Source organism: Durio zibethinus, chromosome 1 (assembly GCF_047325235.1).
Source record: "Durio zibethinus cultivar Kanyao isolate XHJ-2024 chromosome 1, ASM4732523v1, whole genome shotgun sequence".
Lineage (NCBI taxonomy): Eukaryota > Viridiplantae > Streptophyta > Magnoliopsida > Malvales > Malvaceae > Durio > Durio zibethinus.
This window is the reverse complement of record NC_143162.1, coordinates 38,153,896-38,174,385: the sequence shown is the minus strand read 5'-3', so window position 1 is coordinate 38,174,385 and position 20,490 is coordinate 38,153,896. Positions and strand designations below refer to the sequence as shown.

At 36.0% G+C, this 20,490-nt stretch overlaps 2 protein-coding genes and 3 pseudogenes across 7 annotated transcripts; 3 read left to right on the top strand and 2 right to left on the bottom strand.

Moving 5' to 3' along the window:
* The first annotated feature begins 233 nt into the window (after positions 1-233).
* Positions 234-1,577, top strand: LOC111310870 (epi-neemfruitin B 7-O-acetyltransferse L7AT pseudogene; annotated as a pseudogene).
* A 719-nt stretch (positions 1,578-2,296) lies between these two features.
* LOC111312902 (uncharacterized) lies at positions 2,297-7,218 on the top strand. 2 transcript variants are annotated; one of them, XM_022913616.2, is made up of 11 exons: positions 2,297-2,773; positions 3,757-3,814; positions 3,895-4,005; positions 4,227-4,364; positions 4,742-4,811; positions 4,897-4,952; positions 5,074-5,199; positions 5,730-5,869; positions 6,355-6,427; positions 6,514-6,588; positions 6,774-7,218. In XM_022913616.2, exons 1-11 carry the CDS (start codon positions 2,574-2,576, stop codon positions 7,086-7,088), a joined length of 1,362 nt encoding a protein of 453 aa, XP_022769351.1. In that variant the 5' UTR covers positions 2,297-2,573; the 3' UTR covers positions 7,089-7,218. The 2 variants fall into 2 exon arrangements, with proteins under 2 accessions (XP_022769351.1, XP_089597444.1); XM_089741318.1 differs by lacking the exons at positions 2,297-2,773; positions 3,757-3,814 and having other exon boundaries at positions 4,208-4,364.
* Positions 7,219-7,516: 298 nt separating this feature from the next.
* LOC111312901 (uncharacterized) lies at positions 7,517-11,598 on the bottom strand. 4 transcript variants are annotated; one of them, XR_002692983.2, is made up of 6 exons: positions 9,707-11,593; positions 8,914-9,066; positions 8,742-8,813; positions 8,051-8,234; positions 7,894-7,940; positions 7,517-7,802 (listed from the first exon to the last, which is right to left on the bottom strand). XR_002692983.2 is itself a non-coding variant. In XM_022913614.2 (4 exons), the coding sequence occupies exons 1-4, from the start codon at positions 11,474-11,476 to the stop codon at positions 8,124-8,126; spliced, it is 2,106 nt and encodes a 701-aa protein (XP_022769349.1). In that variant the 5' UTR covers positions 11,477-11,593; the 3' UTR covers positions 7,517-8,123. The 4 variants fall into 4 exon arrangements, 1 of the variants encoding a protein (XP_022769349.1); XR_002692982.2 differs by lacking the exon at positions 7,894-7,940 and having other exon boundaries at positions 9,707-11,598; XR_002692985.2 differs by lacking the exon at positions 7,894-7,940 and having other exon boundaries at positions 7,517-7,775.
* Positions 11,599-12,898: 1,300 nt separating this feature from the next.
* On the top strand, positions 12,899-17,787 carry LOC111312900 (uncharacterized; annotated as a pseudogene). Its single transcript, XR_016330661.1, has 14 exons — positions 12,899-13,166; positions 13,279-13,355; positions 13,455-13,532; positions 13,579-13,746; positions 14,448-14,546; positions 14,668-14,855; positions 15,016-15,091; positions 15,481-15,584; positions 15,671-15,927; positions 16,034-16,120; positions 16,188-16,427; positions 16,625-16,703; positions 16,819-16,882; positions 17,380-17,787. The product of XR_016330661.1 is annotated as an uncharacterized LOC111312900 (transcript).
* Positions 17,788-17,887: 100 nt separating this feature from the next.
* On the bottom strand, positions 17,888-19,265 carry LOC111312899 (limonoid 7-O-acetyltransferse-like; annotated as a pseudogene).
* Positions 19,266-20,490: the final 1,225 nt, after the last annotated feature.

Genomic DNA, 20,490 nt, shown 5'->3' with positions numbered 1-20,490 from the left:
AATATGACAATTTCCAACGGAGCCGAATCTAGCATCGAAGGATTCGACTCGATTCCAAAATTAGAGTAGACGACAACAGAAGAATCTTTCTAATGAGTGCTTAATCTGACACAAAACATTTCACCTTAGCATATATAAATTAGAAACCTATTAACAAAACATTTCACCTTAGCATATATAAATTAGAAACCTATTAACCTTTCATCAAAGTGGATTAAGGCAAAATAATGAAAATGGAAGTCGAAATCATTTCCACACGACACATAAAACCATCTTCTCCTATACCTCAACACCTTAAAATCTTCAAGCTTTCGCTTTTCGACCAGCTTATTCCTTCTCCATATGCTCCAATCATCCTATTTTATCCTATGGAAGACTCCACTAACCATCTTGAAATTTCAAGCAGATTGGAGCTGCTAAAGAAATCTTTATCAAACACCTTAACACGCTTTTACCCTCTCGCAGGAAGGATCAAAGATGGTCTTTCCATTGAGTGCAACGATGAAGGGGCTTATTATGTTGAAGCTCAAGTAAACTGTCGTCTCCACGAGTTTCTTAGTCAGCCTGACCTCCTGTTATTACCTCGATTCCTTCCCTGAGATTTCTTTATGAAGGAACCAACTGCTGGAACTTTTGTAACCAATATTCAAGTAAACCTGTTCGACTGTGGCCGTATTGCTATTGGCATATGCATTTCACATAAGATTCTTGACGGCGCTGCCCTAAGCACCTTCCTCAAAGCATGGACTGCAACAGCTCGTGGATGTAAGGAAGCTATATATCCCAACTTCATTGCTACGTCTCTCTTCCCCACAAATGATTTGTGGCTTAGAGATTCATCACTGGTCATGTGGGGTTCTTTGTTTAAGAAAGGCAAGAGTATTACTAGGAGAATTATATTCAGTGCTTCATCAATAGCCGCTCTCAAGGCCCAAGCTACCATCTCAGGCCTCCAATCCCCTACTCGAGTTGAGGTTGTTTCAGCTTTCTTATGGAAGTGCATCATGGTTGCTTCCAAAGCAAACAATGGTTTTCAGAGGCCTTCTTTATTGACACACCTAGTAAATCTACGGAGAAGAATGGCGCAGAACATGGAGAATTCTACAGGAAATCTCCTCTGGATAGCAGCTGCAAAAAGCAAGGGTGATAATAAGTCGGATTTGCCTGACTTGGTAGGACGGGTGAGGGAAGCAATATCAAGAGTTGATGGTGATTTTATAAAGAAACTAGGAGAGGATGAAGGGAAATATTTGATTTCTGAAACTCTCAGAGAAATAGCTGATCTGGTCTACAAAGATGGATTAGACCATTTTGGATTTACCAGTTGGTGTAAGTTTGGGTTTTATGAAGCTGATTTTGGGTGGGGAAAACCTGCATGGGTCAGCAGTTTTGGGATGGAAAATACAGTGTACGTGAATCTTATCATTCTGGTGGACACACAACTTGGTGATGGCATTGAAGCATGGGTGACCGTGGATGAACAAGACATGGCAATACTTGAACGTGATGAGGAGCTCCTCAAATTGGCTATTTTTGATCCGAGTCCACTGATGATCAGCAAGTCAGTTTTGAAATAGCTCGCTTGATCTTTTTTTGGGTCATCGTTTGTTTATTAGGTAACAGTTTTTGAAAGACCAAGTTTCTGGCAATGAAATTAAGAAAAACCAAGCAATTATAATTATATTTATATTTGGTAAATTATCAATATATCACAAATTATTATATCATTAATTTGTTTTAACATAATTAAATATTTAAAATTTAAAAATATTTATTTTAAATATTTTAAAATTTAAAATATATTAATCAATGATATAATAATTATATTAATAATATATAAATTATGCATCAAAGTTTAATTTTTTTATAATGTTATACGGAGTGTAATATAAATTATAAGTGTTACCAGTACTTGGAGCTTTGACGGTAGACATTTTCAGCCTAAATGTGATAGTGGCCCATCATGTTTGTGGGGCATGAAGCGTGAGAATTATCCAATTTATATCATATTTTTAATTTAGAAATACTAAGAATATTAAAACAAAGATAAAATCTTAAAATGAGGGTCAAATAGCAGCATCAACTAATTTAACAGGTAATTATGAGAAGCCTAGACAACAGCCCCAACTCCACTATCAAGCTACGGAAGTTCAGCCCAAAAAGATCAAGGACCGACCGTGCTTGATTTGATATGGGCCTACTTATTGGCTCTATAGTTGCAGCAGCCCATCACTGTATCTTCAACTAAACAAAGTAAATGGTATTAAATAATGTCTAATGACAATGGACATCCATAGAGAGAAGAAAATCCGATCCGATCACAGAATAGAACAACTTCCACCACCATCCTCTGCTGACCAAGTAGTAGGCTTAGCAGTAACAACAAAAAAATAAAATAAAATAAATAGAGAAAAACAACGCCGTTGAACGTGGAAAATCCAGACGAGAGACAAACTGACAAAGCCACGCATTCTCTTTCTCTTCTCTTTCAATCCAATTCATCATTGAAATTAACAGTCTTTGCAAAAAGTAACAATTTCCCCTGTTTATATTTTCTTCCTGGAAAATATGAAATGAGAGCTGCCCAGTACCATCAACGTCGGTGTTTTTCTTCTTTTTCATCTCATTCTGTCGGCCATGGCTGCTTCCTTTCTTCTCTTCTCTTCTTTCTCTCCCTTTTTGCTTGTTTCCCAAGTTTTTCTCTCGTTTACGCTGAAGCTAATCTCACCCAATCTTCTTTTACTCCCATCAACCGCGATCTCTACCATTCCAGGTATGTTTTGTCTTTAATGGATTATTTAATGTTACTAAAATCTCAGGATTCGTTTATTTCTTTAAATTTAAGAAACAATTAGTAAAGTTTTTCTTTTTTCTTTTTTTTGTGGCGTAAGATTTAATAGGAATATAGGATCATCAAATTCATGCCTCAAGGATCAAGCTTAGTATTTCCCATTAGTAGTCTGACGACAAATCCTTAAACTTGCTTCATATGTCCTTTTTTTTTGTTCCTTAGCTTCCCTGGAATCAATATGCAGAATATTCTATTTTTTGTTTTCTTTGATATTTTGGCCGATGAATGAATCTTTTGAACCCAACAAAAAGAGAATAAACAGAGTTGGTTTGCTGCAAGTTCCTGCGGAAATACATAAGCTTGAAATACAGCTAACAAAGTGAAACCCAAGTACATTCAAGTAGGGAGATTTCTATAAAAATGTGTTTTTCATGCTTCAAGTAGGGAGATTTCTGTAACAAAACGTGCTCCTGATGCTTCCTTCGTCTACTTTTAATCAAGTTGACTGCTGATCTTCCGAGATTCAAAGCCTTCTCTAATTTAAATCTCTCCAGATATGGTAAATTTAAGCTTGGCCGGACTAGTTTCCGGAGAATTACATGATACCCTCACCTTTTTAGATTAATTTGGCATGGTGGAATTTGCCAGACTATATTTGAATGCCAGGTTTTGAACTTTCAGCCATACTTTCATGTTAACTGGTTTTTTAGATCTTGAGAATCAATGACATGAAAAGAGGAGTAACAGTCTTAGAGAACACCAAAAAGAGAAATGAACTAATCTAGTCTAGATTGTTGAAGCTTCTGACTTACCAAGGTTCTGAACATGATGTGAAGGTTCTAGTTCTGTTACCAAACGAATGTTTTTTTATTCAATCTTTGGTTTCAAACTACCATTGGAGTTGGGAGTTTAGGGCCTTATTATCTAGGTTTCTTGTTTTAATTAACTTTTATACTATTTTGCAGTAATGATTTGATTGAGCAGATAAAGTCTTTGGTCCATCGACACCCTGACAAACTCAGTGTAGGTGGTCTACAACTTCTTATATTTGGAAACAAGTATTGTGTGGGCATTTGGTTTATAATTATTCATGCAATAAACAGGTGGAAACAATTCAAGCCAGAAACAAAGGCTATGAGGCAGAGATCACTGTTGTTACATATTGCCAGAGTAGGAAAGAGAGTGATGACAAGTCAAAGTTTCGGATCCTTCTTGTAAGTTTCCTGCATAATCACATTTTGTGAATAGTGTTGGGAGAACAATAGATGTTTTTGCTTTCTAGTTATCAAAGATTTTAACAAATGGGAATCTGATGCTTAAATTTGCATACAATCACTGTATTTGCTAACCTTGTTTCTAATCTGATATGTAGTTAATAGATGATCTCAGATTGGTAATTGCTGCTGTTCTTGACAGATAATTCCTTGTCTTCCAGAGTTTTGGGCAGCATGGGAGGGAGCTTATTACATCTGAATTGGCATTGCGGATCTTGTCAATCTTAAGTGAAGAACAGTTTCTACCCAAGATGGACCGAGCGTCCTTAAATAGCACTCTTGATAATGTAGTTATAAAGGTAATTTATATATACTTGCAAGAACATTCTTGGCTTTTGTTTTCCCACAATATGAATTAATCTATCTTAATTTCTTTCTATATATTGAAGTGGGTGTTTATGCAAATGTAGTTTCTCTCAAACTTCAATTGCAAGCTTGCCACAGGTGGAAGTATGCATAAGATTTTTTTTTTTATTTAATATCCTTATAGATTGATTCTCAGTTGGTATAATATGTGTCCTAGGGTCCATTCAAACATACATGTGATACTAGATTGCTAGATATATATGTTGTATTAATTAAAATAATAAAAAAAAATTCCTTGATTACTTGATTTATCTCGAGAAATAATACGTTAATTATCAGTAACTTGAGAGATAATGTTCAAATATGGTAGGTAGTGCCAATGGAGAATTTGAATGGCCGCAAGCTTGTTGAAGCAGAAGATCTTTGTGAAAGGAGAAATGGTAATGCAATTTATCTTATAAATATAAAATATCTATGATCTTGTGGGTAAGAAGTTGAAATGTTTAAATTGGCTTTCTTTGGCAGGGAGAGGAGTTGATCTCAACCGGAATTGGAGTGTGGATTGGGGAAAGAAGGAGAAGGTTCCTTACTCCTCTCATTTACAAATCGTATTTCATATAGTTGTTACTAGAGTTGCATGTTTAAGTTTTATCTTCCTTTACATGATGAGGTTTTTCATTCAAAATTTTTGTTCAATTATAGGACTATGATCCATTTGAAGAGAATCCTGGAACCGCTGCTTTTAGTGAGCCTGAAACCCAAATCATGCGGAAACTTGCTATATCATTTGATCCTCACATATGGGTTAATGTACACTCTGGGATGGAGGTGAGTGATCCTGAATTGCATGTTAATATTTCTTTCTTGTTCCTTTGTTTTGCCAATTTTTGCCTTAACTATTGTTCAATGTTTAAGCTATTCTTTCCTAAGAATTGAAGCATTAAAGTACGTTTTTTGGACATTGAAATCTCTAGGAAATATTCACTTGCACTAAAAGGCCTTTTTTACCTGAACTGTTTTGTCAAGATGAATTTTAGCGGTTAGTTTGCAATATGTGTCCATATGTTTCTTGTATTTTATAATGTTTTAGTATTTTTGGTTGCTTGTAGTTCAGTTTGAAGTCAAACACCAGTACCTTTAGCTGAAGAATTGCATCCTGCTCAAATATTTACTGATTGGACTGAATTTAATATAGATGGGCTTGATAGAGTTAATTTACAATATTTGTTTCATTTTTGTCCTAGTATCTGATGCTTAAGCTTACTTTATGCGTTTTGTTCCTTTTCTTTTCTCTTAGGGATAGGTCTGATATGCTGTCTGTATGACCTACTTCTTGGTTTTGATTATAATTCATGTAGGCACTATTCATGCCATATGACCACAAAAACAGAACCCCTGACGGATTGCCATCACAACAAATGAGATTGTTGCTTGAAGAACTGAATAATGTTCATTGCCACAAGCATTGCATGATTGGTTCTGGTGGAGGTTCTGTTGGGTTTGTATTCTTATACTCGTAGCAATGGTGGTTTGTGATGGCACCATGCTAGTTATGTTTAATTATATAATAAATACTTATAGTACTCCAAGAACTTTAAGGATAGGCTCATTGCTCAATAACATATTCTGCATTAGCAACCAATCGTTTTTACAGATTTATTATCATTTCTTTTAAGGTTGTTCTCTGTGAGCTATTTTTGGTCAAATGTTTCTGTCCTGTACAAGTAATTTACAGTTCATGACAATTATTTAATTCTTAAAATGCTTCATTTTTATGGTAGAGCACTCTATATTTCTGTGAATTACTATATATGCAACCAAAGGCATGAAATTTAAAGTCTCAAGCAGGGGTTTTAGTGGATATCTTTCTGTTTTCCTCACCAAAATGTAAAAGTAAAAAAAGAAAGCTCTCTGTTTTAATATATTTAACTTGTTTTTCATTTCAATCTCATCCCACTAATATATGAATGCTACTAATTTCAGGTATCTGGCACATGGGACAGCAACAGACTACATGTATGATGTTGTAAGAGTACCCATGGCATTCACCTTTGAGGTATTTGAAATGCTAACTCTCTTTTCACAGAATACTTAAAGCAAATTTACCTCATTAATAGCCGTAGCTTGCATTTTGGGTGGTAGATCTATGGAGATGGTACAGCCTCGACAAAAGACTGCTTTAAAATGTTCAATCCAGTTGACCATACCACTTTCAAGGTATGTTAACTTGCCTCTAAAGCCAATCGCTCACGTTCCTTTTTTTTTTTTTTTCATTTTGTTTTTCTAAACATCACATTTTTACATTTTTTTGAAATTTTTTTCTAGAAGAGGAAATTACAGTTGATCAAAGTGGTTGATATATTTTGAGTAATAACTACCAAAGATTTTGTTTGGGTTTTCAGAGAGTTCTCAATGACTGGTCTGCTGCCTTTTTCACAATTTTTAAGCTGGGACCACGTCAGCTTGATGTCCATTCCAAGGGTGCTGTATCTAATTTGGACAAATGGGTATCCATAGATGAATATCTTGATGGTTACTTAATGGGAAGGAGAAATAGATATGGGAAGAAGATGGAGGTGCTTGAGGTTGGAATGCAGGAAATAAGAACATATTTCAGACTTTTCTTGTTATCCTCAGTACTGTTACTGTTCATGTTCTGTTCTCGAATATCAAAAACAAAGGGTGGCAGACAAATTGTTTCAGCCATACCGCTTTGACATTTTACATGGGAGACCTGCATGTTACATTTTTTTGGGTATGTTGTGATTTGGTACAAGTGATAATAATAGAGCTTTTTTGTAAGTTGATTACATTCTTCTTAGATAATGTAGATAATTTTTTATCCTTCTTTGCGGTGTATCAAAAGCTAATGCTTGTGCATTTGCTGCAATGGAAAGCTGATTCCAATCTTTTCGTTTTTACTAACTGATTTTTTTCCAATTAAAGGGGTCACTGTCAATCTTTTGAACACCATAAGTTGGGGATCTAAAATTTTCGCGATCGTGGGAACAAGTCATTTGCAATAAAGCCAGAAGCGACTGGTGCAAGATTTTGAATTTTTGACAATTTTGAGAGCGTTTGTGGGCATCCAGAAGTTGCATAGCAACAGATATTATTTTCTATGGAATGAAAGAGAGAACAGCGGTTAAAGAACGTTCGCCATTGCTTTTGTTGAATATTGTTCTGAAATATAATACAAGATACAGGGCAACGGATCAGTTTCTATTTTGTAATGGTGAAAAAATTGTTCTCTAACCTGAAATAAAAAAAAAAAAAGAGAGGGGAAGGCTTCATCATGTCTTAGGTATAATAGTCCTAGCGTATGACAAGTTTCCTCATTCGAAGCTTCGTTCGGAATACAGCTCCTGGAGTTTCCTCATTCCAAGAGTCACACGAGGATGGGCCTGCATGGCAGCATGAATTGATAATTCCTGGAAAACAGTTTGTGAAGGAAAACAATTTACTGGATATAGCAGAAGACTATCATGTTATTTGCTATAAAATGACATGTACTAAAAGTACCTGTTCAATTTCTATTCAAAAAGATTTAATTGTCGATCCTTTTAAACCTATGACATTTGTGAGCCAAAACTGCTTGAAAAACTAGCTTGCTTTTAAGAGAATCAAGATGGCATTATACAAAATGTTCATACATCAGAGAAAGGCCATGGCTACTAACCTCAAATTGATAACTCAAACAACAGTTATTTCCATCATATATTGCTTTAGTCATAAGGGTTATGGATTGTCAACTATGACCTCACTGTTTGCTTCATGTATCTCAGAGCAGATCGCAACATAGCCCTAGCTTTCCTATCAGGAGTGCAACCAGACAAAATCATCTCTTCATAGACAGATGGAACCTGAATCCAAACCAAAAAGAGAATCTTTAAATAACACCATATGGATGTTACAGTATAAATAAATAAATGACATGGTGCAATGCATTGCATCAACAACAACAAATATTGTAGCAGCAGTTATCAGAACCAGTATCACAGATCTATTGGGTCTTTTAACATTTCTTTTAAACCGGACAAAAAAGTAAACTGGAATAAATGGTGCTATATGCAAGGGGAGAGAGGAGGAGGGGGTGGAGAGAGTCAGATGTGGGAGCATAAGATGCAAGTTTATGGTTGTTTTCTACTGAGGGTGACTTCACAACCAAGACTCAAATCTGCAATAACTATAGTTAAATGACCCAACATATAAAGAGAAAGAACACAAAAGCTACAAAAAGCAAAGGCAGCAGTCTACTAATCCACATGGCCATGCATTCAAAAAGGCGGATAAAATATTATTTGCAATACAAGAAATCAAAGAAGGCTAATATCTCATTCTCATAGCAGAAAGGACACATTAATTAATACCTTATGATACTTGTCAACACGGATAAGAGCTTTCATAAGTGTGGTATATGTAACTACATCTGGTTTCACATCCTGTATATAAGTTGAATCAAATAACAATGTCACAAGTATCACTTAAAAGAATAGAAATAATAGTTTCAAGGCAGGCATACAAAGGTAAAAGGGTACTCACGTTTTCCTTCATGTATTGCAATACAGCAAAGGCCTCAACATCCCTTCTATCCTCACCAAAAGCATTTATTAGTGAATTGAGAGCCAAGAGATTAGCCTTTAAGCCATCTGCTCTCATAACCCTTAATGCATTTATTGCTTGCTCAGATAAACCCTGTTTAAGGGCACAGAAGGATAATAAAGTTATGCTCGAAACATCTCATCCCAATAGTGCTAGATGTATCTAAACCTCTAACTTTAAGTAGAACAACAAACTGACAGACTAATAGAAAATGCAGTCTTTGTGCCAAGCAGATCATTAGACTGGTACGTTTTGTTCATTGCAACAACATAGATCCAAATAAGCCCTGCCTAAGATTTTGACTCACTTTCCAAAAGACATTTCGTATGCTTTGCCCAACAATTTCCAAAAAAGGAACCATGAAAGAGAATTCTCAAGATACAGACCATATTGACGAGGATCAAAATTGTTAACAAATCCATATACTATGAAGTCACCAACTCATAAAGGCTTTATGAGTGACACGGATAACTGAGCCTCCCAATGGTGGAGAATATATACCAACATGTGTTTCGATCTATAATGGTATAGGCTATAGCTGCCATAATGAAGAAAAATCCCATCTAGTACGGCTGTGTCAAATTTTACAAAAAAGACAGCAACAAGTAACCGTACAGCCATCAAGTTGATTAAAGAAAGCATATCACAGCAGTGAATGAGTCAGAGTTAAGTAGGAAACACTAGCCTAACATGAGAGTTGAATGAGAACTGAAACAATGATAGGATAACTTACCTTTTGTGCATAGGCATTTATTAAGGCATTATACATGGTTGAGGAAGGTTTTAACCCTGCAGACTTCATAAGCTCCAAGCAATCAATGGCATCACTAAACCTCCCAGACTTTCCATAAATATCTACAAGTGTGGTATATGTCACAATATTAGGCAACAAACTTTGACCCTGCATCTTCCCCAACAAGCTCTTCACATCGTCCCATCTCCCTTGTTCTCCAAATGAATTTATAATAATATTATACGTAGTAGTACATGGTGAATACCCTTTTTCCTTCATTTCCTCAAACAATTCCTCCGCTCTGTCATGCCGCCCTGCTTTGCAATGGCAATCTATAAGCGTATTCCAAGTAACAGTATCTGGTTCAATCCCCTCTGATAACATCCTATCAAACGTATCCATGGCATGATCAAGACAGTTATGCTTCCCAAAAGTATCAATCATCACATTATAAAAATGCCTATCTGGTTGTATCCCATTACTCTTCATTTCCCTCAAAACCTGAAATGATCTTTGCCATTCTCCTTTGTTTCGATAACCAGCTAAAATCCTACTATAAACAAAAGAATTCGGCTGCACATTATTGGCTTCCATCTCTTTCAATACTATTCTAGCGCTCTCCCATCTGCCGGCATTCGCATAAGCATCAATTAAAAGACTATAAGTATGTTCATCAGGTGAAACCCCACTTCTCTCCATCTCGGATACAACTAACTCTGCATCTTTCAAAGAACCCGCTTTCACATACCCTTTAAGAAGCGCATTGTAAGCTCTGGTTCTAGGCTTCAATCCACTTCCCTTCATTTCCTCAAAAACAGCTTCAGCCTCCGCAATCCTCCCACAACAACCTAACGAATATATAATCGCCACAAGAGTAGCCGCTTTCGGGCTCAACCCAATTGCTTGCGCCCTAGCTAAAAACTGTAGAGCCCGGCTTGGATCATTCGCTCTAGCGAAGCCAACGATTATATCGTTCAAAAGCAGCCTATCGACCTCAATTTTATCACACTCAATTTCCCCATAAAGCTTCTCCAAAACAGATGAATCAATCTTGTTGTTTCTAGTAAGCGACTGAATTATCAAGCTGTAATTCACGAAATCTGAATGGTAACCATCTTGACGCATTCTGGACATAAGATTAAGAGCCTTTTCGAGATCGTTGTTGCGGACGCACGCGTTGATTAAAGCGTTGTATGTTAAGGGAGTAAGGGTCTGCCTCTGAGAGAGTAAAAACGCTTCATATAGCTTCTCGGAGCGGCCAAGGGCGTGGATTAAAATTGAGTAGAGAAGCTCGTAGGAGAAACAAAGGTTGTGTCTTTGAAGCCATGAAACGACTGCGTACGCTAAATTGATAGAAGCGGAAGAGGACGACGAAGAAGAGGAACATAAAGATTTCAAGAGAGAGTGCCAAAGCGGAGCAGGTACCGAGCGGTATGACTCAGCCAGCTGGAACTCGATAGGGTCGAGTGAAGTGGGTGAGGCTGAGTCGAAGTCCAAGTCAGATTCCAAGTTGGAGTGGGAGAGGTAGTTGAGTAATGGAGAGAAGTCGTAACGGCGCTTGTGAAGAGAAAGAGCGTCGTTTTGGTCATCATTTTCATCGTCATTTCTATCTCTATCTCTATCTTTATCAATTGAGAGCGTGATAGAGGTTTCAGTGGCGGCGGCCGCCGTACAGAAGGATGTTTGGAGGCTCACATGAAGACGTGTGATTGGAGAAGATAGTTGAATAGAGGGGAAGCGAGCGGGGATTGGGGGCGGCAGCAGAAGCATTCTTTTATTTCTGCGTCGTTAGGAGAAGGGAGAGAGAAGGAATTTGGCTTATCGGTTCCTTGCCGGTTAGTTTTGTGGTGGTGACCGTGGCGAAGCAGATTTTTTTTTTTTTTTTAATTAATAATTTAATATTATAAAGAAAATCCAACTTTTAAATCTCCTGTATCGCGACCTACGGATGATTTTTATTTCTCCATTGACTTCTCTAAGGAGGTTAAAAATAAGCGTTACATGGACGTTTTCAAGTTTTTTTTCAAGTCATTAGTTTTATGCATATTTTTGTCAACGTTATATGTTGAAGGTTAAATTATCAAAATTATATAAACATTTGTCATAATGCTTTTTATAAAATAATAAAATAACATGTATATCCTTAATCTTATAATTGTTACACTTAGAAAAATTTTTTTTTTTTACGTAAATTCAGCAACTAAGTTTGTATCACTTAACATATGATGTGTAACTCGGCAACATCATGTGCAATATATAGACTGAATAAACGATTCCTTTATTTTGCTATTTTATAAAACTTATACATATTTCGTTTATAAAACTTTGAATCTATCTTTTCAAACTTTATTTACTTAATTCATAAAAATATTATGCTCTTAAATTCTTTTAAATTCATAACCCTTGATATTCTAATAAAAATATATATTATTTTGAACTAATACTTGGTTGACAATAACTATATCATTTTATTAATTGAATCAAATATAGTTATTTATTTAATAAAAAAACACCTTATGAACTTGATTAATGTTGGTAGAATTTCATCATTTTAAAAAGGATATAAATAATCTGCAAATACTAAAATTATATGCGATCAAATTACTTTAACGAGTTAATTAAAAATAATGAGACATTATAAGCTTTGTTAATATTGTGAAACAATTCGTGTTAGTCTACTCTCATGATTTTATTCATTTTTTAAGTTTGTTGTCAAAATTGGCACCATTTAGTTATGAAGTGAGGATAGATTTTAGTGAATCAAAAAGATGATTTAATTTTAAACAAGTAGTTTTAGTGTCAAAATTGAGTGCCTAACTAAGACAACTTTATTTAATACTTACTACTTTCTATCATAAATATGTATTATTTGATTTATTATTAAAGAAAGAGGAAAGTTGAAGATTCTTATTATTTTATTATTTGAAAAAAAAAATTTGGAGTAGTTCTTTATTGGTAAATTATTTACTAACTTTTTTAATTTGGAATGATTTTCATAATTTTATTAAATTAAAATAATTTGAAAATACCAACAAATGGGTCGGTGCAAGTGAAAACGAATGTAGGCTAATCCAACCCGTTTATTCTTTTTGGGCTAACCTTAATTTAAGTTTTCGGCCCATCGTGTCCATAGTTAACTTAAGCAATTGCCGTTTACGTTTACGTCTCACGGCGGTGCTCAAAGGCAACGCCATATAAGAAATAAGCCTAAACAAACAAGTAATAAAGAAAAGCAATTCAACCAAAAACCCTTGCCGCCCGCTTTTTGACTCTGCTAAGCGCCCGTTTTAGGTTTTTTTTTTTTTTTTTTTTTTAAACTCGGGGGCTTGGGTTTGATGTCACTCTAGGGTTTCTAAGGTGCAGTTCGCCATGAGAGGATCTCGAGTTCAAGTCAATAAGCCTCACAAGACCCGTTTCTTCTCCAGGTCTTCTAGGAACATTCACAAAGTCTCTCAAAAATGTCCTCCGATCTATTCCACTTCAATGATTCAAAATTTTAATAGTTTATTTATTTATTTGCTTGTAACTACGTTTTTCTACTTTGCACTTCTTGGACTCTTTTGGTGATTTAGATAAGAATCGGATGGCAAAATCAGGCCAAAATGTATCAAAGGGAGCCCCAGCTGCTCGGCTTCAGCGAAGCAAGATGGTGACTGATAATAAATTCGAATATTTCTCATGCTTAATTGCTCAATTTTATATAATGTCGCCAGTATCTAACATTGGCAATTTCTATTTGGTTTTGCAGCTACGAGAGCAGAAGAGGGTAGCTCTTTTGAAAGGGAAAAGGGCTTCAAGTGGATCCGCCAGTCCTCCGCGTGTCATTGTAAGCATTTTATACGAATTAATTCTTCCCATATTGATTCTTTGAGTTAGCTTTTTTCATCCTTGTGATTTCTTTCACGGCAGCTTCTTTTCCGCTTTCAGCATCTGTGAATGTTAATTCACTTGCTGAAGACTTTTCGAGATTGCTATCACCAGAAGGCACCAGAGCTTTGCCATCAACGGTTGCTTCTTCTGAGTACAAATTGCGAGCAATGGTGTGCATCTTTACCCCTTTTTCATGTTATTAGTTACAGATAGCTGCTACATGTTAAGAGGGTTTCAGGCATTGCTTTTCCTTAATTTATCATTATCCAATATGGATGTCTGTTTATCAATCTTAGAAGTTTGATGTAATGTTATTGTTGAAATGTATAGCTTTTAATCCATAATATGAAGTGCAAAAATTTGCAAATCTCTAAATTTTAAGTTATTATTTCTAGGTACTGCAAGCTCCTCATGGGGATCTATTGTCATGTATAACACAATATCTTTTTAAATCTTTATAAAAGGTTTGTTGCATGAAGATTAGTATTACTCCTAATATTGAGTACTTTTTGGAGTAATACTAATCTTCATGCAACAAACCTTTTATAAAGATTTAAAAAGATATTGTGTTATAAAATTACTGAATATGCTTAATAGATGAGTATAATTAAATTGCATTGAGACATCAGAACAACCAATGGTTATATTTTCATACTTTTGGTTCCATATTAGAGGTGTGCCTTTGATAAGATGATTAAGTTGCCACTTTCCCCCAATCCGACCTTCAAACTATGTTTCTATCAGTTTAGCTAGCTTTTAATTGAGGTTTTATTAAATTAGTTAAATTACTTCATATGTACACACATATAAATACATCTATTGGAGGTTGGGGATGTTGAGTGCCATTTATATTGTTGTTTCATTCTGACAGACATGGCCCACAGAGGCAGAAATGGCTGAGGCTGATAGAAATCAAAAGCAAAAGAAGCTGAGAAAGAGAGCCCTCCCTCTAGCCACTTCTGAGTATCAGGTCTGAATTTTCTTGCCTTTTTTGGGACTCTATAACATCTGCTGTCACCCTTTCTGTTTTTATTTACCATATATTTATGGATAATGATCTAGTTGTGTTGAATTCACTGACTGCCTTGCAGGGTGCTTGGATCATAGATGATGCAGATGTAGAGGATGATGGTGAGGACAATGACGGCATGGTATTAGATGAAGGAGATAGTGGCTTTCCTAGTCAGGAAGGCACTAATAATCTGGACTTTGATGAAGATCAAGCTTCTTTCTACTTAAGGGACTCTGTGAAGAAACTGAAAATGATTCAGTGATGATGGTTCATCTCTTTGATGCATCTGTTCTGATGCAATTTTTACATAACTAATTCCAAGGAAGTGCCAGCTATATGTTCTTGCATATCCTTGCGGCATGCATGATATTATATCTTTTTCCCTTAAATATTGAGTATGTGAATATTTTTGCTTTTCTGCATGCAGGAAGGGGAGAATTTGACAAGGGAACAGATAGAGGATGAGATTAAAAAGGTAAAAGGGGCACATGCTGAAGATGAGGGTATTTGTGTTTTCTGGACTAGTAGTAGAGTTTTGTGTAGGGCATCACTGATCATTTATTGTCAACTTTTTGTTTAAAATTGGGACAATCTACATGTTAAAAGGAATTGCAGACTACCAAATTTTGATCCTCTCAAGGCCTTTGCTGCACTGAAATTGAAGCCACTATTTTAGTCTTCAAAGTCTAGTACAAGTGACAGGGCTTACGCTTGATAATCAGTTGGTAGTTATCAAATTGTGATAATGAGACAGCGCAGCTATCCCTCTACACTACACAAATGCACATGCATATGCATTTTCTCTTCAACTCTATTTAAATCGTCACAGCCATGTCTAAGCATCTCTTGTCATCTAGATTCTAATACACTGTTGATTGATTGTTAATTTCAGAATTTCCTGATGAAGTGGATACTCCGCTAGATGTTCCTGCTAGAAAGCGATTTGCTAAGTATAGAGGCGTCAAGTCCTTTAGGACATCCTTGTGGGACCCCAAAGTAATCTTATTATGATACCATTCTAATAAGCTATATTGTGTGTTAATGTTATAAGTGTTATTAAAAGTTCACCTGGTGATTATTAGGAATCTCTACCTCCAGAATATGCCAGAATTTTTGCATTTGATAACTTTGCCAGAACAGAGAAGCATGTTATTGCAAAGTCCTTAGAAATGGAGCAAGGGAGCAGGGACGACTATGCACCGGCTGGTTCATATGTCAGGCATTATATCAAGGAGGTACCTCTTAATGTTTCTTCAAAATTATGTGTAATCTCGAGGACAGCACCCATTATATCATGTGGTCTTCTGCAGCATGAGTCTAAGATGTCTGTCCATTTTAGGTATCTTCTTTCATAACATATTCCTGTTTACATTTCCCTGGTTATGAGTAATAGCAATTTACCCATATTTAATTTTCTTTTTTAATACTTATGAAATTATTTGCAGTATAAAGAAGCATGATAGTTATAATGCTCCTATTAAAGCTAAAGAAGAATTCATATTTGATGTTGGTTTCTGCCAGTTTGTTGCTAGGTAATGATCTCTTTACATCTTACGACTGCCTTGGACTTTTTACTAAAATTCTGCAGTCTCTCTTTAGTTATTTCAGACCTATATTTTCAACTGACAATATCAATTCAGAGAAGCACAAGATGGAAAGATTTCTTCATGCAGGGCGTTTTTCAGTAGCTTCAATATATGCTCCTATTTGTTTTCCACCTCTCCCTTTGATAGTTCTGAAGGGTGCAGGAGGAGCCAGCAAACCTACAGTTGCTGCTGTTGGTTCCTTGAGAAGAATTGATCCGGATAGAATAATTCTGAAGAAGATTATTTTAACTGGGTATGGATTCATTCTTTTCGGGGTTAAAATTTAATTAAAGTTGTTATGATCTTGTAGGATTCTACTGGTTAGTTTTTAATGCAAATATCTGTTGAATTATATACCTAGAATTTCAGGCTTGAGAAATACTACCTATCAAGTGTAGGAACTATTGTAGTAGTTTGGATTTTGTTAATTTGGATTATATCTTGATGCAGTTACCCTCAACGTTAATCCAAGTTAAAAGCCACAGTACAATATATGTTCCATAACCCGTAGCATGTGAGATGGTTTAAGGTAGGATAATCTTTACAAGTGATGTAAAATATTTTGTTCCAGTAGCGTAATGCCTGTGGAAGAATTGGCATTACATAAATTATCATTGAAATTCCTAATTTGGATGCGGTTGCAGCCTGTGGAAGCATGGATGAAGTGTGGTCACCATGGTCAAATTAAGGAACCTGTTGGTACACATGGTACGTGATTCCTATCAAATATATAAATGTTATTTGTCCATCTTTATATGTGGAACCATCTAATGCATTTTAAGGGAAAGTGAATTCTTTTTTTCTTTCTAGGGGAGGGGGTTTAGGCCAATCTTATCCGCTATTAACATTTTCTTTTAAACCCTTTTTTCTGGAGAGAAGGGAAGAGTGGGGAGAGAGGAAAATAGTTATGCATAATGCTTTGAGGTTCCATGGAGATAGGATGTTTAATATTTGTAAAAATAAGGTATCTACCTCTGGGGATTTTCACATTTTGTTATGCTATCATAAATGCCTTGGCTTTTGAGGGGCACTTTTGATATACTAATAGGAATTGAATGTGTTATGTATTATTTTTGGCCATCATGTTGTGTTATGTATTGACTAATCATAATGCACTGGTCATTTTTATTTTTTGCTTGGAATATATTAAAATGCAAGAGTCTTTAAGGAAAAAGCTGAGTACTGATTGTTCCATTTTTTATCAGGAGCAATGAAATACATATTTAACGGGGCCTTCAGCAACATTACACTGTTTGCATGAGTTTGTACAAGCGTGCATATCCAAAGTGGACGGAACACCGGTTCTCTGTTCTTAATGCTTGGTCAGGAGCTTCTGATTTCTAAAGAATAGGAGAAATGCTTGCTCGTGTTGGGAATGAAGCACCGGTTCAGAATGTCAATTCCAATTTCATGTTTGCTGTTGATAACTGACGTGCGGTTGGGGGAACGGTCCATTTTTACCCAGCTATCTTCTCCTTCCTCCGTTTGGTGTGTGGGACAGTTGAAAGTATATATATTCATACAAAAACGAGGGGGAAAAGAAAAGCTTGATTTTTATTTACTTGAAAGATTTTGTTTGTCTCAATCATCATCAATAGTAAGTATTTTATGCATGAGCTGATGCTTTAATCGGAACTTTTTAAATAAACTGAAGATCAAATTCCCCGAGAGGAAATGAGAATTCTTTATTGGCTGCTCCTTTTGTAAATAATCTCAAACAGAGTAACCCACTTTCAATGTACTCTGTTCCAAGGACCCAAATGCAAGGAGCTCTTCGCTTTGCTCTAACATGGCCATGTCCTGCTCGTCCAGGTACACCTACGCTTCAATTCCATCACCCATTTTGTATCCATGAGAATTATCGTATTCATGAACACAGTTTCCACTTTGTTGGAAGCGGTGCAAGTAACCTACGTAGGCTTTCCCTGGCCAAAATCAATCTCATAAAGACCAAAGTTGCACCAACTACTGAACCCAATAAAATCAATCTCACCAGCTGCACCAGCCGATGCCTTACCTGTCTCCTTTATGCACTCGCAAAATTTAAGCAATCCTCCCTCACCTTGAAGACTCTTTGACAAAATTGCCATCGGCTTTTCTTATTGCTTTCCTTAGATGGCAAACCAAGCCATCCAACTCTGTTTCTTGACCTTTCACTAGTGCAGCCACCATGCACAGGAAATTACCCATTGAATATTTTGGGAATGGTGGCACTGCCCCTCTGACGAAGATTCAATGCATGGTTTATGAGTGTTGGCTTCTGGAAACCGGATTTTGCTTTGGAAGTAGCCATGATACACTTGCAGAGGAGGGCTGAGACGGCCTCAACTCGTGTTGGATCTGGTACACTTGGACTAGCTGTTTTGGCCTTCAGTGAAGCTATTGCTAAGGCATCAAAAACAATTCTCCTCGAACAACATACTCCTCTTTTGAGAAATGGGCTAAGCAGAGCTAAAGCAGTTGCTTCTTTGGGATATGCCTCACTCTGTACGAAGACAAAAGAGGCATCAAAATTTGGACGTACAGCTTCTTCACCAGATTTGCGAGTCATTGCCGCCCAACTTCTGAGAAACGTTGTAGCTGCAGGCCCATCGGCGATCATGTGGGAGAGAACTGCACCAATAACAACGCTACCGCAAGCAAAGGTGGTAACTTGTATCATGGATACATAACCTCTTTCACTCGTTGCAGTCCAACTAGCCTCAGCAGGAAGGAATTCACGGATAAAAGACGGATCAGGGGGGTTGAGAAATTCATTAAGAAGACGGTTAACTCGAGCCTCTACATAGTAAGCTCCCTCATCGTTACAATCGATGGAAAGACTGTCTTTGATCCTTCCAGCGAATGGATAAAAGAGAGTTAAGGTTTCTGATAGAGATTGCTTTAGCAGTTGTGATCTCTTGAAGTTGGAGGCAATAATATCAGTTAGGGGAATGCTCGTTTCTTGGTTCATATAGAGTAAGACCATATGAACATAAATTGAAGGAATGAACTGATCCAAGAAGGAAAGCCTGTGAGTTCTAAGATGATGGAGTGTCGGAGAAGTTGGTTTGATAAATTCTTTGGAAACTATTTCGACCTCCATAACCATTTTCTCTAGTAAGTTTTAAGACAAAACTTATCTCTATATCTTTGTCTGCATGATAAGTGTTATATATAATCTCCTAGTACCTTGATTTCAAGAAAGAACAAAACTCGATTGACGTATATTTTTTTCAATTTTTTGGCTGCCATTACTCCTGAGATCTCCTTTAAGTGATTTAGGCATATAGCTTCCAATGCCTCCCTTATATTCTCTTTAACCCAGATCCTGAACTTAATACCTTTCCCTTTTTCTTGTTTCTGCATTTTTGGATAAAAAAATTTGACATGGTCATGGCACTTTGAATGCAATTAATAAGCTGCAGACTTTCCTGCCTGTCTAGATTTAGTTGCATCTTTTTCCTTTAGCCCGAATGCAAGCTGGAGACAGTGATACATACACTTAAATCAGATTTTATTATACAAGTGTTAAGTGTAGGAACAAAATTTGCCCTGTTTTTATCTATGGCAAGGAATCTCATTGGATCTTCTCTTACATTGAAAAATTCATCCCATTATTTGCATTATTCCCTTTCCAAGTAATATGACTGCCTGCATCTACTAAACCAGCATGTTCAGGTATGAATTACGAGAAAGATGAGTATCACAATTCCCTTCTTTTGCGCTGGTTAATAAGATTTTAATAGATTTCATGGAGTCAGAGAGAAAAGAGAGCAGTAATCATTTTATTTTGAACTTCCTCGAAGAAGTCCCTGAATCTGACCCTTTAATGATGCACTGCAGTTAAAAGCTTCTTAGAGGACGCAAGGGAGTTTCCTATGTTAAGTTCCCCTACGGACTTATACTTGAATCTAGATTAAAATTTTGTTCTCTCATGTGCCTATGAAAAAGAAGGCCCGTTCTAGCTGAATTTAAAACCTAAAATCACCACCAGGACAAACAAGAATAAGCTTAATCCTGAGGAAAGAATGAGAGAATCTCCTTGTTAATTTGTAGTATTGCCATGTCTTTTTCATCCAAGGTCACCCGTGCTTCTTTCCATTCCATCATCATTTCTTGTTTATAGTATTTTATTTCAGTTGAAGATCTAAATGTTGGGTGACAATGGTTTGAATTGAATCCATTTAGTTATTTTTTTTCTATAATGTATAAAATTATAAATTTTTAAAATTTAATTCAAATTTGAATTGAATTTTCATATGATTCAATTTAAATTGAATTTTATTAGTTTAATTAGGTTTGATTCATTGATTTTTAAATTTTATATTATTTTA